Source organism: Doryrhamphus excisus, linkage group LG19 (assembly GCF_037039965.1).
Source record: "Doryrhamphus excisus strain RoL-2023G ecotype Guam linkage group LG19, RoL_Dexc_Guam_v1.1, whole genome shotgun sequence".
Classification (NCBI taxonomy): Eukaryota; Metazoa; Chordata; class Actinopteri; order Syngnathiformes; family Syngnathidae; genus Doryrhamphus; species Doryrhamphus excisus.
The window spans coordinates 16,007,440-16,025,097 of NC_136375.1; the positions used below are offsets into that span (position 1 = coordinate 16,007,440).

The 17,658-nt window shown below is 41.6% G+C and overlaps 1 protein-coding gene across 5 annotated transcripts in view; it reads left to right on the forward strand.

The window, feature by feature from the left end:
- ttyh1 (tweety family member 1) overlaps window positions 1–17,513 on the forward strand; it is a 29,376-nt gene extending 11,863 nt beyond the window's left edge. The window contains exons 6-17 of one of the 5 annotated variants that reach the window (XM_078799020.1): window positions 1,346–1,683; window positions 1,776–1,871; window positions 1,954–2,026; window positions 4,154–4,229; window positions 4,345–4,400; window positions 6,228–6,320; window positions 6,399–6,491; window positions 6,554–6,693; window positions 7,014–7,184; window positions 9,433–9,471; window positions 11,016–11,094; window positions 13,347–17,513. In XM_078799020.1, the coding sequence (XP_078655146.1) occupies window positions 1,346–1,683; window positions 1,776–1,871; window positions 1,954–2,026; window positions 4,154–4,229; window positions 4,345–4,400; window positions 6,228–6,320; window positions 6,399–6,491; window positions 6,554–6,693; window positions 7,014–7,184; window positions 9,433–9,471; window positions 11,016–11,094; window positions 13,347–13,430 (1,338 nt within the window). In that variant the 3' untranslated portion in view covers window positions 13,431–17,513. The remainder of the gene's footprint in view (window positions 1–1,345; window positions 1,684–1,775; window positions 1,872–1,953; window positions 2,027–4,153; window positions 4,230–4,344; window positions 4,401–6,227; window positions 6,321–6,398; window positions 6,492–6,553; window positions 6,694–7,013; window positions 7,185–9,432; window positions 9,472–11,015; window positions 11,095–13,346) is intronic. The other 4 variants (XM_058056272.2, XM_058056276.2, XM_058056273.2 and 1 more) reach the window with 4 other exon arrangements.
- Window positions 17,514–17,658: the final 145 nt, after the last annotated feature.

The following is a 17,658-nucleotide window of genomic DNA, read 5'->3' on the forward strand; positions in this document are numbered from 1 at the left end:
CCAAACACTTGTATAGAACCATAGGACATCCCAATACCGCCCAAACACTTGTATAGAACCATAGGACATCCCAATACCGCCCAAACACTTGTATAGAACCATAGGACAACCCGATACCGCCCAAACACTTGTATAGAACCATAGGACATCCCAATACCGCCCAAACACTTGTATAGAACCATAGGACATGCCAATACCGCCCAAACACTCATATAGAACCATAGTTTAGCACACCGGTGTGGTTGCTTCGCATGCTAGTGTGGTTGTTTAGTACACTAGTGTGTTCATTTAGCATGCGAGTGTGGTCATTTTAGCATGGTAGTGTGGTTGTTTAGCATGCTACTGTGGTCGTTTATGCTACTGCGGTGGTTTGGCATGCTAGTGTGGTGGTGTAGCACACCGTTGTGGTTGCTTCGCATGCTAATGTGTTCATTTAGCATGTTTGTGTGTTCATTTAGCATGCTAGTGTGGTTGTTTAGCATGTGAATGTGGTCATTTAGCATGGCAGTGTGGTCATTTAGCATGGCAGTGTGGTCGTTTAGCATGGCAGTGTGGTCGTTTAGCATGGTAGTGTGGTTGTTTAGCATACTAGTGTGGTCGTTTAGCATACTAGTGTGGTCGTTTAGCATGCGAGTGTGGTCGTTTAGCATGCGAGTGTGGTCATTTAGCATGGTAGTGTGGTTGTTTAGCATGCTAGTGTGGTTGTTTAGCACGCTAGTGTGGTCGTTTAGCATGCTAGTGTGGTTGTTTAGCACGCTAGTGCGGTCGTTTAGCATGCTAGTGTGGTCCACATACAGGACACACTTCCAGCCTTCAATATAAGAGCGCTGTTAGCCCCATATCTGTGTCACCAAAATAAAACTATTTACTGTATGTAGCGTATGCAGCTGGAATGGCATGGGTGACTACATCTTCCTTAATGACTAGCACAGACAGGCGTGAGACTTTGGTGAAGGTTTAGGCTGACATCCCATTTGCTTAAGGTTTTTATACTAGACTGCGCTGAAGCCTACCGTACAGTACGTACAGTATAAAAGGTGATTGCGTGCGAGTGAGCAAAGAGAAAGGAAGCTGAATGTTTCATGAGGAGTGATCACCACTTCAAGCATGCGTGTGCATGAGGTGTAGGAAATGCATGAAAGCTCCCACGTGATGCTACTCATCGCTACGGTGTGTGATCTAAGTCATATGAGTCTATTGGGAAGGAAGGTTTTATCGGGTAGCGTAGCCATGTTAGCTACAGCATGCTTTATTTTAAGATGTGTAGCAAAGCCTGCCTGAAATAGGGTGACATTTCCAAAAGCACTTCATCAAGCCTTCCCTTCCATCTGCCCCCCACGTCCAGATCTCCGACACAATCAACGGCCTGCAGCTGTCCATCTCGGGCCCCCTGAGCACGATGGAGGAGATGTTCACGGGCAGCAAACCCTTCCTGGTTTCCACACGCAACTGCCGCAGGTTATCGGACAACGTGATCAGCCTCCTCTCCTCCATCTCCCTGGCTCGGACGGGCTTGGACGTGGGGCCGGCCAACGACAGCGGCATCAGCGGGGCCTCCATCATCCCGCTCACCCCCGTGCCGCCCTCCGTGGCCCCCACCGTGACGCCCTCTGGCGGATTGCTGCCCGGGCCCTTCTCTCCCGGCTGGGCGGCCAATACGCTGATGGTGAACGAGGACTACAGGTGAGCCAATATTATATATACAATATTATTGCATCATTCTACTGATTAGATTTTCATTTCATACGCGTGGATTGCCTCACAATCGTTTTCAGGTGGCTGTCATACGTCTTGCTGCTGCTGCTCGACCTCATCGTGTGTCTCTTCATCCTGCTCGGACTGGCCAAGCAAGCGCGATGGCTGCTTATCCTGTACGTAAACACACGCACACGCTGGCGTCTTCATGCCCCGACCACGCCAGCCCCCCTGATGTCTTTATGCCGTTCCATGCAGGATGACAGTCCTGGCCTGGCTGGCTCTCTTCCTGAGCTGGGGCTCGCTGGGCCTGGAGACCGGCACCGTAGTGGTGAGTGGACTCAGCACAGCGGCCTTTAGCTCAGACTCGGGGGCTGCTCTGTACCGTATCTGCGAGTGCAAGCTCCTAGGGAACGCTGCAGCCATGGCAGAGGCCCAAAAAGGCAGGAAAATGGGGCAGAGATTAAAAATTCAATGAGCGTGTGCATGAGCGTGTTTGCAATGTGTGTGGGGGCGTTTGGCTTGGAGACGAGAAGATGGAAAATGAAGTGCAGGAGCGAGGATGGATGTGTGTGGGGGGAGGATACAAAGATGGCGGAAGGAGGAGGAGGAGCGGCTGCGAAGCATCAGCATGTTCTTGGAGCGGAGAGTGGAACTCACAAATCTGTAGGAACCCACAAGTCCTTTGACACTTATTAGCAACCAAGGGAGCCTTCCCCTCATGAAGAATGTCTAAAGAGGCTAAATAGTCGCTGTTTTTCTGCTCGGCTGCCCATTGTGTGTCACGCCGAGCTGGTGGGAGATGTCCCAAAAAGGCCACTTAGTCCACACAGAGACGCTCTGTCCCTGGTTAGTGACAAGGAAACAAAGGGCTAGCTGTGCCTACCCCCCCTTCTTTCTGTCCTCGCTGGCCACTCTTCCCCATCAGAGTGGGGCTCCCTCTTCTGGTGGGTGCATCCACTAACAATATGCACCATATCCATAAGGATAAGCGGCATAGAAAACGAATGGATGAAACCTCCCCCACAGTATTCATTCATTCATTTGGGGTCGCGGGGGGTGCTGGAGCCTATCCCAGCTGTCTTGGGGCGAGAGGCGGGGTACACCCTGGACTGGTGGCCAGCCAATCACAGGGCACATATAGACAAACAACCATTCACACTCACATTCATACCTATGGACAATTTCGCTAATTAATTTCGCAAAGTCGCTAATTAACCTAGCATGTTTTTTTTTTACTTCTAAGGGCCAGTGGTGTCATTAGGCCTATTTTAAAATGTTCTTAATCCCCCCTAAAAAATTTGATATTTTTTATAGATTTTTTTTTTCATAGATTAAAAAAAAAAAAAATTACAAAAAAAAATCTCTGACAAATTGTATATAATAGGGCAAAAGCAGGCTAATACTAGCCTACTGCTACTAGTAGTAGTACTAATAATCATTCATTCATTTTCTACCGCTTATCCTCACGAGGGTCGCTGGGGGTGCTGGAGCCTATCCCAGCTGTCTTGGGGTGAGAGGCGGGGTACACCCTGGACTGGTGGCCAGCCAATCACAGGGCACATATAGACAAACAACCATTCACACTCACATTCATACCTATGGACAATTTGGAGTCGCTAATTAACCTAGCATGTTTTTTTTTTTTACTTCTAAGGACCAGCGGCGTCATTAAGCCCCTCTAAATAATTTGATATTTTTTCTAGATTAAAAAAAAAATTTTATTGATTTTTTTTTAACAAAACAAAATCTGACAATTTTTTTTATAATAAGGCAAAAGCAGGCTAATAAGCAAGCCAATAAGCAGGCTAATACTAGCCTACTACCCTAAATAATTTGATATTTTTATAGATTTTTTATTGATTTTTTTATTTTAAATTTTTTTTACAAAAAAAATATTATATAAAAAATATATAAAAAATAATTGTATATGATAGGGCAAAGGCAGGCAAATAATAATAAAGCATAATAATAAATAAGCAAGCCAATAAGCAGGCTAATACTAGCCTACTACTACTACTAGTAATTATTCATTCATTCATTTTCTACCGCTTATCCTCACAAGGGTCACAGGGGTGCTGGAGCCTATCCCAGCCGTTTTGGGTACACCCTGGACTGGTGGCCAGCCAATCACAGGGCACATATAGACAAACAACCATTCACACTCACATTCATACCTGTGGCTAATTAACCTAGCATGTTTTTGGAATGTGGGAGGAAACCGGAGTACCCGGAGAAAACTCCACACAGAGACGGCCGAGGGTGGGATTGAACTCGGGTCTCCGAGCTGTGAGGTCTGTGCGCTAACCACTCGACCACCATGCAGCCCTCCCCCCCACAGCAGTAGAGTGGACTATGCGACTGTACGGACTAACCTTTCTCACATGGCGTCCTCCTGTGCTTTTCTCTTTCTTGTTGTCTCGCTGTTCCCTCTGCCTCTTGTCGGCTGCTCGGCCAGGCTCTCAGCGACTTCTGCTCTGATCCAAACATGTTTGTGCTCAACTCCACTAACTTCAACAGCGGAACCAGCTCAGGTACGCTTGGCATTGTCGCTGTGCCGGCTGTTTTCCTTTGCCCGCATGAGCAGAGCGCTGCGTAGCCACGCCGGACCACCCCAATCACTTCCTCCTTTGTCTGCCGCTCACACAGATGTGCTGGATTATTACCTGACCTGCAGCCTACGCATGAATAGTCCGTTCCAGCAGGTAACGTCACGTCACATGACTTCTCTGTCTGGCGTACGCTTGTATTAGGGCAACCAAAGAGCAGCATACCATGCACTGTTGCGACTATTCCTTTGACTTGTGATGCTAGCATATTTGTCCAGACAATTTTCGACGTATATCATTCCTTTCCTGGCAACAAACAGCACACCATGCTCTATCATCGCTAATACTACAAACATTTATTCCACTACACGATGTTCCCATGTTTAGGAGGAAGAAGCATAACATGCACTGTTGAAACATTTACAATTTGCAAACAGTCTTTGTAGGCATCTTTGTCCAGATTGATTATTTTTAACTTCTTGCTGCTAACACCATACAATGCACTGTCTTGACTATTCCACTGTAATACTACAAAAGGTCTTTGTAACTGCTCTCATCCACAGGTTCTGGGACATTGTAGCTCAAAATTGTAGCTCCATTCCAATTGTCTGTATGTCGTAGCAAGAAGCAGCATATCATGCCGTGTCAAAAGGATTTCATCTTAACACAGCAAAAAGTCACACGATACCCACAAAGCGTCTTGATTCTCTACATCTTAAAGCCAAATCCATCCAATATGACATTCTACGCCTCAACAAGAAGCAGCATATCATGCCTTGTCAAGATTATTCCATCTTAATACAGCTAAAAGTCTTCACTTTAACAGATGATACCCACAAAGCGTCTTGATTCTCTACATCTTAAAGCCAAATCCAGCCAATATGACATTCTACGTCTCAACAAGAAGCAGCATATCATGCCTTGTCAAGATTATTCCATCTTAATACAGCTAAAAGTCTTCACTTTAACAGATGATACCCACAAAGCATCTTGATTCTCTACATTTTAAAGCCAAATCCATCCAATATGACATTCTACGTCTCAACAAGAAGCAGCATATCATGCCTTGTCAAGATTATTCCATCTTAATACAGCTAAAAGTCTTCACTTTAACAAATGATACCCACAAAGCATCTTGATTTTCTACATCTTAAAGCCAAATCCATCCAATATGACATTCTACGTCTCAACAAGAAGCAGCATATCATACCTTGTCAAGATTATTCCATCTTAATACAGCTAAAAGTCTTCACTTTAACAGATGATACCCACAAAGCATCTTGATTTTCTACATTTTAAAGCCAAATCCATCCAATGTCACATTCTACGTCTCAACAAGAAGCAGCATATCATGCCTCGTCAAGATTATTCCATCTTAATACAGCTAAAAGTCTTCACTTTAACAAATGATACCCACAAAGCGTCTTGATTCTCTCTATCCATTATGACTTTCTACGTTTCAACAAGAAGCAGCATATCATGCCTTGTCAAGACTACTCCATCCTAATACAGCTAAAAGTCTTCACTTTAACAGATGATACCCACAAAGCATCTTGATTCTCTACATTTTAAAGCCAAATCCATCCAATGTCACATTCTACGTCTCAACAAGAAGCAGCATATCATGCCTTGTCAAGATTATTCCATCTTAATACAGCTAAAAGTCTTCACTTTAACAGATGATACCCACAAAGCATCTTGATTTTCTACATCCATTATGAGTTTCCATGATGACTTTCTACGTCTCAACAAGAAGCAGCATGCCATGCATAGTCTTGACTATTCCTTCCTAATATGGCTAAGGCAAGTGGAAGCACATGATGGCAGCATTGTGACTCTATTGAGCCACAGATTTGTTGATCATTCCCGATCCATGATGATTTTGAAGTCTTAGCAACAAGCGGCATACCATACACGGTCATGGCAATTGCGGTTGCGCCGTGTGGAGCATCGAGTAAATCCCTTCTGACTTTTTGTCTTCAGCTTCTCACCCAGTCCCAGAGGGCGCTGTCCAACATCCACACACACCTGTCCAGTCTGGAACGCAACGCTCTCACACAGTTCCCCAAAGCCGAGGTGGGTGGAGGTCATCCTCAACAACACGCGTTGTACAGCATCGATGCGGACTTCCTGCTCTTCTTCTTCTCCTCGCAGAAATCACTCAGGGACGTCCAACAGATACTCAACAGCACGGAGGGCAACTTCCATCAGCTGGTGGCGCTTCTCAACTGCCGAGGTCTCAACAAGGTAAGACGGCGTTCACGCACACCTTCTCCTCCTCTCGACATCTCAACGTCTTCCTGCCGCAGGACTACATGGACTCCCTGAAAGGCCTGTGCTACGACGGCATGGAGGGACTGCTCTACCTCTCCCTTTACTCCTTCCTCTCCGCTCTGGCCTTCACTGCCATCCTCTGCTCCTTGCCCGGAGCCTGGAGGAGCTTCCCCAGGTCAGCTTCACACATCACACGCATTCATCGGTCATTTATTTCATTTTCATTTTTATACCATCAAATACAAACATGCAATTGATACCAGGCTGGAGCCTATCCCAGCTGACTTTGGGCGAGAGGCGGGGTACACCCGTGCCAACGGCAACTCAATGTTTTTTTTCAGACATGCTGATGAATTGCGCGTCATGTTGTGACCCGTGTATGAAATGGCATGAATGTTGCATGTACAGAACACGCATGTACTGTACATACATGTTGTCCCGCCCCCATCCTCACACACGTGCATCTCTGTCTCTCTTCCATGGGGGCCACATCAGCGATTCGGAAGAGTACGAAGACTCGGACAGCGAGAGTGAGGACCCCTTCACCTCCCATCAGGCACGTAGACAGACGGCCTCGGGGTCTTCTCAGCGCGGGGCCGTGGCCCCCTTCTATAATTACCCGGGGGCCAGGTGGACACCCCCCTTTTCTAGCGCGCCGCCCCTCCCGTGAGTAACACAGACACACGGACACGCAGACAGACAGACAGACAGATGGACTGTTGGGGGTGTCGCAGGAGTGTAGAGTCCAGGGTAGACCGCAGGCCGCGCTAGGCTACGTCATGCTAACACAACATTAGCTACTTCTCAGCACGTTACACACATCATGCTGCATTTCACCATCAAAACATTCCTATGCATATTCATATCTTTATTCATTCTGGCTGTGGGGCAGGGGTGTCCAAACGTGATCTCATCAGTGGGGCCGCAGAGTGATGCTTTCAGACTTTGGAAAGATACATATGTGCTACATATGCTAACAACTTACTGTACTCTATATACAGTATGTCTCATCTCACTATATTTCTACTTTCTTCTTGAAATACTTATGTTTCTTTGCACAATATTATGACTTTATTCTCATAATATTTGGACTATATTTCCATATTATGACTTTATTCTCATAATATTTAAATTTTATTACCATATTATCATGACTTTATTCCCATAATTTTATGACTTTATTCCCATAATATTATGACTTTATTCTCATAATATTTAGGCTTTATTCTCATAATATTTAGATTTTATTACCATATTATCGTGACTTTATTCCCATAATTTTATGAGTTTATTCTCATAATATTCAGGCTTTATTCTCATAATATTTAGATTTTATGACCATATTATCATGACTTTATTCCCATAATTTTATTAGTTTATTCACATAATTTTATGACTTTATTCCCATAATATCATGGCTTTATTTCCATAATATTACGACTTTATTCCAATCATAGATTTATTCCCATATTATCATGACTTTATTGCCATAATATTATAACTTTATTCCCATAATTTTCAGGCTTTATTCCCATAATATCATGACTTTATTCCCATAATTTTATTAGTTTATTCTCATACTATCATGACTTTATTCCTATAATATCATAACTTTATTCCCATCATATTATGACTTTATTCCCATAATATCATGACTTTATTCTCATAATATTATGACTTTATTCCAATAATAGACTTTATTCCAATAATAGACTTTATTCCCATATTATCATGACTTTATTGCCATAATATTATAACTTTATTCCCATAATATTGTGACTTTATTCCAATAATAGACTTTATTCCCATATTATCATGACTTTATTGCCATATTATCATGACTTTATTGCCATAATATTATAACTTTATTCCCATAATATTATGACTTTATTCCCATGATATTTACACTTGATTCCTATATTATTTAGACTTTATTCCCATCATATTATTTTCCAGAAATTATTTATTTTGTTTTGTTTCCCAGTTTTTTTTTTTTACAACTATTATAATATAATTTGTCTTTGCAATATTAGGAGTTTATTCTAGTAAAATGTTGAATTTTTTGCTCATTAGCATATTAATTTTCTCCTAATATTTGACTTTATTGTCATGAAACTACAGGGCTTTTTTTCCCCATTTCTGCTGTGTTTTTAATTTTCATATTGTTTAAAATGTCTTCCTGTAAATGTTTTTCTGGTAATATTATTGCTTTACTTTATAGTTTTGACTTATCAACCTAATTTAGCAAAAACAACAAGTTTATTCATTGTTTACTTTGTTTTGCATCATATTATAACTTTAAAAAAATGACTGCTTGCTATTCCGTTTTTGATTTCTTGTTTTGTTCAATGCTATTTTCGAATGTGCTGCAGGCCAAAAAAAAGCAGCTACCGGGCAAAAGTGGCCTCGGGGCTGCACGTTGGACACCCCTGATGTAGGCGTACCCGCTGTAATGACGTTGAGGACATGTAGTGGTGATGTCGACGGAGGGTGAGCTAGTGATGAGCAAAGGACAGCCAGTCAGTGTTGCCTAGCGTTAGCATATTAGCTGACATATCCCCAGACAGACACACAGACAGGTTGACATGGACGACAGTGTAGACAGAGGGAAGTACAGAGGCCTGTCTGTCTGTCTGTCTGTCTGTCTGTCTGTCCATCCCGTCTGTCTGAGTGTCCCAGGACAGACCACGCAGGCCCCTTTTTTTGCACACAAATGTCCTGTCCGGGAACGTAGTAAGACCACCGCCATGCTTATTGTGGCGTGGATTAACGAGGCAGGCTGCTCTCGTTCAAATATTTCCCTCCTTCCCTCCCTGCCTCCCTCCTCCGTCTCCTCCGCATCACTTTCCATCACCTTCTCTTCCTCTTTTCTCACGTCTGACATCTTTGCTGTGGTTCCGCTGACGTTTGCAAGCCTGATAGGAAGCATCGTACCCACAGGCCACAACATTAGGTACAGCTGTGCCATCCAATGAGAACAGCCACAATCATATTTATTTTTTATCTTTTTATATCAAATTATAATAATTAGAGGGCTCTAATTATGTCAAAATATGTATTTGGAAGGTGCTAAACAAGTTTTTTATGTCTTATTTTCTCTTATTAGGTCTACTATATTGGGTAATAGGAGTGTAAAGGTGACTATAGGGATGTTATTTTGGATCTAGAGGGCTCTAATTATGTCAAGTAGTTTATTTAGAAGGTGGCAAACAGGTTTTTTTACGTCTTATTTTCTCTTATTATGTCTACTATATTGGGTAATAGGAGTGTAAAGGTGACTATAGGGGTGTTATTTCGGATCTAGTGGGCTCTAATGATGTCAAGTAGTTTATTTAGAAGGTGGCAAACAGGTTTTTTATGTCTTATTTTCTCTTATTATGTCTACTATATTGGGTAATAGGAGTGTAAAGGTGACTATAGGGGTGTTATTTCAGATCTAGTGGGCTCTAATGATGTCAAGTAGTTTATTTAGAAGGTGGCAAACAGGTTTTTTTACGTCTTATTTTCTCTTATTATGTCTACTATATTGGGTAATAGGACTGTAAAGGTGACTGTAGGGGTGTTATTTCGGATCTAGTGGGCTCTAATGATGTCAAGTAGTTTATTTAGAAGGTGGCAAACAGGTTTTTTATGTCTTATTTTCTCTTATTATGTCTACTTTATTGGGTAATAGGAGTGTAAAGGTGACTATAGGGGTGTTATTTCTGATCTAGTGGGCTCTAATGATGTCAAGTAGTTTATTTAGAAGGTGGCAAACATTTTTTATGTCTTATTTTCTCTTATTATGTCCACTATATTGGGTATTAGGGGTGTAAAACTGACTATAGGGGTGTTATCGCATGTCTGGAGGGCTCTAATATGATAACATTTAGTGCATTTAGAAGGTGGTAAGCAGGTTTTTGATGTCTTATTTTCTCTTATGTCTACTATATTGGGTAACAGGAGTATAAATGTGATTATAGGGGTGTTATTTCATGTATAGAGGGCTCTAATTATGTCAAAAGCTGTATTTAGAAGGTGGTGAACCGTTTTTTATGACTTATTTTTTCTTATGTCTACCATATTGAGTAATAGGAGTGTAAAGGTGACTATAGGGGTGTTATTTCATGTCCGGCAGGCTCCAATCCTCCAAAACTGCAGTTAGGGGCGGTGAACAGTTTGTCTCTGACTTGTACTGTGTTTATCTCTGGCATGGGATGTCATTGGCTTGTGCAGGTGTGCCTAATAGAGTGGCCCTAAGACAAGTGGGCGTAAGTGGGGCGTGCTTTCAAAGCTTAGTGGGGTCAGTTATGCTTAAATGCATGCAGACGGCGTACACCTTCAGTATGGAGTGGCCCTGAGAGACTGCTTTATCTCTAATCGCTTATTCTCCTCCTTCCCTTTTTTACCTGTCCTGGACTCCTTCACCACCGTCACCATGTCTCCATGTGTCTCACCCTTCTTCATCCTCCATCCCTCCTCTTTCCCCTCCTTCTGTCTCTCTCTATCTCTACGCAGGACTCCAAACGTTTCCTCCAATGGCAACCCTGGCTATGAGAGCCTCCCCTTGACTGACAGGCAGTCCCCACCCCCCTCTGTGAGTTCCTTTGTACTTGTGACGCCATCACAGCCATATTATCATTCCATAACCAGTAGTGGGCACTCCTCCTAATGGGTAGAAAATGAAAGAATCACACGTTCAAATACACTTAACTCATTCATGTGCTGACTTCAAGTAATTTCTTATACTTGTTTTGCAGCATTTTCGGCTGCCATTTTCTGACAGTACGTAGATACACATTAAAGCAGTCAGTGTGTAGCTTGCATAGCACTGGCTCCACACACGACTGTGGTAAGGCAGTTTACACTAGTGAGCATTGCTTACTGTGAAATGGAACATTTTTGTACTCATGGCATGGAAAATCTGTTCATCACCTTCTGAGAGAGCCCTAGAGCCCTCTAGTCATGGAATAACACCCCTATAGCCACCTTTACACTCCTATTGCCCAATATAGTAGACACAATAAGAGAAAATAAGACAGATAAGACATAGTTAACCTGTTTACCACCGTCTCAATACACTTTTAAACATGATTAGAGCCATCTAGACATAAAATAACATCCCTATAGTCCCCTTTACACTCCTATTACCCAATATAGTAGACATAATAAGACGAAAATAAGACAGATAAGACATAGATAACCTGTTTACCACCTTCTCAATACACTTTTAAACAAGATTAGAGACATCTAGGCATAAAATAACATCCCTATAGTCACCTTTACACTCCTATTACCCAATATAGTAGACATAATAAGACAAAAATAAGACAGATAAGACATAGATAACCTGTTTACCACCTTCTCAATACACTTTTAAACAAGATTAGAGACATCTAGACATAAATTAACATCCCTATAGTCACCTTTACACTCCTATTACCCAATATAGTAGACATAATAAGACAAAAATAAGACAGATAAGACATAGATAACCTGTTTACCACCTTCTCAATACACTTTTAAACAAGATTAGAGACATCTAGACATAAATTAACATCCCTATAGTCACCTTTACACTCCTATTACCCAATATAGTAGACATAATAAGACAAAAATAAGACAGATAAGACAATGATAACCTGTTTACCACCTTCTCAATACACTTTCAAACATGATTAGAGCCATCTAGACATAAAATAACATCCCTATAGTCACCTTTACACTCCTATTACCCAATATAGTAGACATAATAAGACAAAAATAAGACAGATAAGACATAGATAACCTGTTTACCACTTTTTCAATACACTTTTAAACATGATTAGAGCCATCTAGACATAAAATAACATCCCTATAGTCACCTTTACACTCCTATTACCCAATATAGTAGACATAATAAGACAAAAATAAGACAGATAAGACATAGATAACCTGTTTACCACCTTCTCAATACACTTTTAAACAAGATTAGAGACATCTAGACATAAAATAACATCCCTATAGTCACCTTTACACTCCTATTACCCAATATAGTAGACATAATAAGACAAAAATAAGACAGATAAGACATAGATAACCTGTTTACCACCTTCTCAATACACTTTTAAACATGATTAGAGCCATCTAGGCATAAAATAACATCCCTATAGTCACCTTTACACTCCTATTACCCAATATAGTAGACATAATAAGACAGATAAGACATAGATAACCTGTTTACCACCTTCTCAATACACTTTTAAACATTAGAGCCATCTAGACATAAAATAACATCGCTATAGTCACTTTTACACTCCTATAACCCAATATAGTAGACATAATAAGAGAAAATAAGACTTGTACTCTGCTGTAAATTTGTGTTTACAAATTTGTGTTTGAGTGTTAGCTTGGCGTGGGTTAGGGCTGCGACAGTATCCCGAGTCAGGATGATTGTGCAGCAATAAAAGCCAGTTCTGACCACCCAGTCTGGTGCTTGTGTGTCTCAGTAACATGACTGACACCTGATGGCCAGTGTACAATACTAACAATACTTTGATTCATGTCAAATGTGCTTACATATGCATATTTGTGGACCGGTATGAGGTGACCCTAAAAGCCTGAAGCTAAAAAGGCGTCAGGTGTTGAGGGATTCGCGTTTCCACTCAATGAACCGCAGCTGTCAGCAGCATTCATGCGAGGGCAGACCATGACGCTGCACGCCAACGACCATTTACCACCCCGATTGGCTAGTGAAAGCACGCAAGCTGTACACTGACTGCTCCAGATGATGACTTGGCATGAGAGGATATCATCAAATGGTGATCTTGGCCTGACACCTTTGTCTTCTTCTCTCTTCTTCCCGTGCAGTACTCTCCCAGCATGCTGACTGGTTACGGGGGAAGCCAATCACACCCCAATCCCGCCCATTCCAGGAACCTCTATTCACGTTGATAACTATTGGTTTTCTTTCTTTTTCTTAGGGAAATGTATAGAAGAAAAGATATGTTTAGTTTTCATATGAATGGACACTTTGAAAGCCAGCGAGGAAAGAGATGGAGGAGAAAAAGAATGCTTTAGTGTGCGTCACTTGAGTATTATTGTTATTAAAAATGACGATTAGAAGCACTTATATGTCAAAAAAAGCGGGTTCCAGAAGGACTGTGGATGTTTGAAAGCAAACCCTCCCCTTGTTTGTGTAAACTGTGAACAGTGCTGAGGCAAGTGGAGAATGCTATTGTAGTTTTATATTCTTCAATGTATCACCATTTTTATTTCAAACTTTTATATATACATATAAATATATATATTATAAATATGAAATTGTTGTAGAAAACACACTGGCACGTAGCAACAAAGCACATTTTTTTCTGTCAATTGTTATGCAGTTCCCCCACTTGGTATATATGATTTTTTATGATTACTTTTTATAGGTGGTTTGTGTGTATTCCCTTAGGGTATTATGTATATCTCACTGTCTATATCTGAATAATAATAATTTCTCTTTAAAAAAAAGAAAATCCTAACTGAGTGCTACCAGAGCGTGTTTAGCGGCGCTTTGTAGTATGTTTCTCCATCCTTGTGCTTTCACACAACATTCCAGGCGTACCTGAATGACTCACGAACCACGTGACTCCGTTTGCTTCTCTTATTGGTCGGTGGTGGGCGCGGGAACGTAAACGGGAAGTATCTTCACCTAGCGTCGGACGATCATTTTCTAGCCAAAGGTCTCATAAAAACGAATTCTTGTTTTTTTCCCCCCCTTCGATTTAAAGTAGAAATTGCAGTTTTGTCTTAATTCACGTACTTAGAAGTACATCAACATCCATAATCTATTATGATATCATTATACTATACCCCCTTCACTTGTCGTTTCCGTATTACTACGCATGTGCACATTAATGACGGAAGTGAAACAAACATTGCGGTCGTTTCATTCCCCCTCCTCAAAATGTGAGTATTAAACTGTGTTGTGCAAGTTAATAGTTGTCAGGCACTACTTCAAAGTATAAATATAAATAGTTCACCATTTTGGAACGAGTTCAAAGTTCAGTTTATTTTTTCAGTGAAAAGTGCACATGAAAGACTGACTTTGTTTTCAAAAGAAAACCAGACATCCATCACCTCCTGAAACTGTTAACCGTTTACAGTGATGTATTGTCCTAATGAAAATGTAAAACTATATTGAATATAAAGTGTTTTTCTTTATTTATACTTTTTAGCCTATGCATTTTTATGTCTTCACGCCCGGCAAAAACAACAGCCACAACAAATTATAGCGTTTCATGCATTGAAATCAATTAATAAAGGCGGGGCTACGTACCCGGAAGTCCTTTGGAGTGTAACCAATCACAGCGGGGTGGGCGTACCTGGAAGAATAAATTAAACAGACGCCATGGAAAACTGCGGAAAGAGGTTCAGAATCTGGAAGATCTAGAAAGCTTTCTGTGCGGGTCACCGTGTGCAGCTGTGTATTGTTGTGCTAGTGTTGCAATGCTTGCTGGGTAATGGAGTGTGACGCAAGAGTACTTCATGTATGGTACCGCCCGCAGGTAAAATGTAGGCGGCGACAATAACATGGCGTTGAAGTAAATCTCTCTAAACAATGGCGCTGATTCTCACATCAACTTTATTTACAAATGCGTTATGTTCAGTTCAACCTTAAAAAAGGAACATTCATGCACGACACTGTAAAAAAGTTGCCTTAATGACATGCAGCGGAACCTTGGTTAGTGTTTGCTGTGGTTAGCATGCACCCTGGTTAGTGTACGCCCTGGTTAGCATACACCCTGATTAGCGTACGATCTGGTTGGCGTGTTTTTAGTTTAACGTAGAAAATTGAGTTGAACTCATTTCTTCATGTATTTTATCTACACCATTTGTGTATTTTTAAAGTATTATTATTTGGTTTTTAATGAAATTTAATGTCTTTTTATTTTACATTTATTATCATTATCATACATGTATTTATCAGTGTATTTTCATCACCAAATGTGTTAGCATTTATTAGGGAGTCGCCTGTCTGATGTCCTCGGTGGTTGACTCTAAACCATGAACACCAACACACGTTATTATGAAGATAGTATTCCATGCATAAACAATGTGAAATGCATCGAAATGATGAATGGAAGAATAAATCAACATTTAAGTTTACTTGGACGTGATTGGTAGCGGGATCACCGACCACCTCCTTCCTGTTTCCACTCCTGTCTTCAATGCAGGTCAAACTAAACTTCAACGTTTCAAGTCGTTTCGGTCAGAGTTAATGACGCTAACCAAGGTTCCTTCTGTAAAAACGGAAATAAAAATAAATTACAAAAACGTTTGTCAGTGCAGTAAAAGGATGCGGAGGGCCCCAATGGCTGACAATTAAATAGCATCATCTTTTAGCTGCTAGTCTTCATTTGGTGATTTTTAACTTAGCAAAAATGCTAAAATAGACAGAAATCCCTCCTGTTTACTCTGTGTTGCCCCCCCGCCGACCAATAAGAGAAGACATGGAAGTCATATGTTCTCGGGGCATTGACTCCATAGCAACCAGACTGTGCTTGGGTAGTCTTATACTTTTCAGACCGGACTCTCTGGGTAGTCTGAGACTCTAAGACTGGACAGTTTGGGTTTATTATGTCGTCTTAGACCCTAAGACTGTTGATTTGTCTTAGAGTCTGGGGTTGTCTTGTACTCTAAGACAGTCAAAAGACTACCCGAGAGAACCCCAACTCAACAGTCCTACAGTTGAGTTGGGGAGACTGGACTGTTTGGGTTGTCTTAGGAAGTCTTTAGACCAGTTGTCTAGGGTAGTTGTGTCAACTCACCAGTCTTAATTGTCAACGGTAGTCTTACACTCTAAGACAACTCAACAGTCTAAGACTACACTAGACAACTAAGACTGTTGAGTTGTCTTGGGTAGGTCTTGGACTCTAAGACAACTCAAGTCTGAGAGTCCAAGACTACCCGAGACAACCACAACTCAACAGTCTTCCGGTCAAAAGACTACCTAAGACAACCCAAACAGTCCAGTCCTGAATCTGAAGAGTGTTGAGTTGTGGTTGTCTAGGGTAGACTTAGACTCTAAGACAACTCAACAGTCTATGATTGAAGACTGGGCTGTTGTAGGTTGTCTTAGGTAGTCTTTTTGGTAGTCTTGTGGACCCTAAGACAACTCGACAGTCCAAGACTACCCTAGACAACTAAGTTGAGTTGTGGTCTTGGACTCTAAGACAACTCAACAGTCCGAGAGTCCAAGACTACCCGAGACAACCACAGCTCAACAGTCTTCCGGTCGAGTTGTGGTTGTCTAGGGTAGACTTAGACTCTAAGACAACTCAACAGTCTATGATTGAAGACTGGGCTGTTGTAGGTTGTCTTAGGTAGTCTTTTTGGTAGTCTTGTGGACCCTAAGACAACTCGACAGTCTAAGACTACCCTAGACAACTAAGTTGAGTTGTGGTCTTGGACTCTAAGACAACTGTGTGAGAGTCCAAGACTACCTGACTTCTACTACCAAGACTACCAAGTCTTGGACTCTAAGACAACTCAACAGTGTGAGAGTCCAAGACTACCCGAGACAACCACAACTCAACAGTCTTCCAGTCAAAAGACCACCTAAGACAACCCAAACAGTCCAGTCCTGAATCTAAGAGTGTTGAGTTGTGGTTGTCTCGGGTAGTCTTCGACTCCAAGACAGTTTTTAGCGTGCCAACACGTGGAAGCCAACTATGGATGCAAAAGCACTGGTACTGATCCAATAGAGAACCCAAAAGGAGGACTATCTCCCATGCAAAGGCAGGTACATAGCAATACGACTTGCTAACGGTGCGGCCCTGGCCTTACCGTAACTAGCAATAATGACAAAAGAACCAATGTACGTGTATAGCATTGGCTTTGCAATGTTTTTGTGTATATGTTGGATTTCATTGAATCCCTCCCCATCCTTCCCAGCTCACCTTGTTCACTGAGTTTGTACTCTCAATGCTCCTTTTCAATGGCATCCTTTTACACTCCAGAGTCTAATATGAATAAAAAAAGAAGTCATAACCTCAGCGTGTTTGACAGTCACTCCATCTCAAACTGAAGAAAATGTTTAATATAAACATCTTTCACATAAATCACAAGTTCTTGGATATGCATAGATGGATAGGGACGGGCATCCGACTTCATTTCATCCACCGACCATTCATGT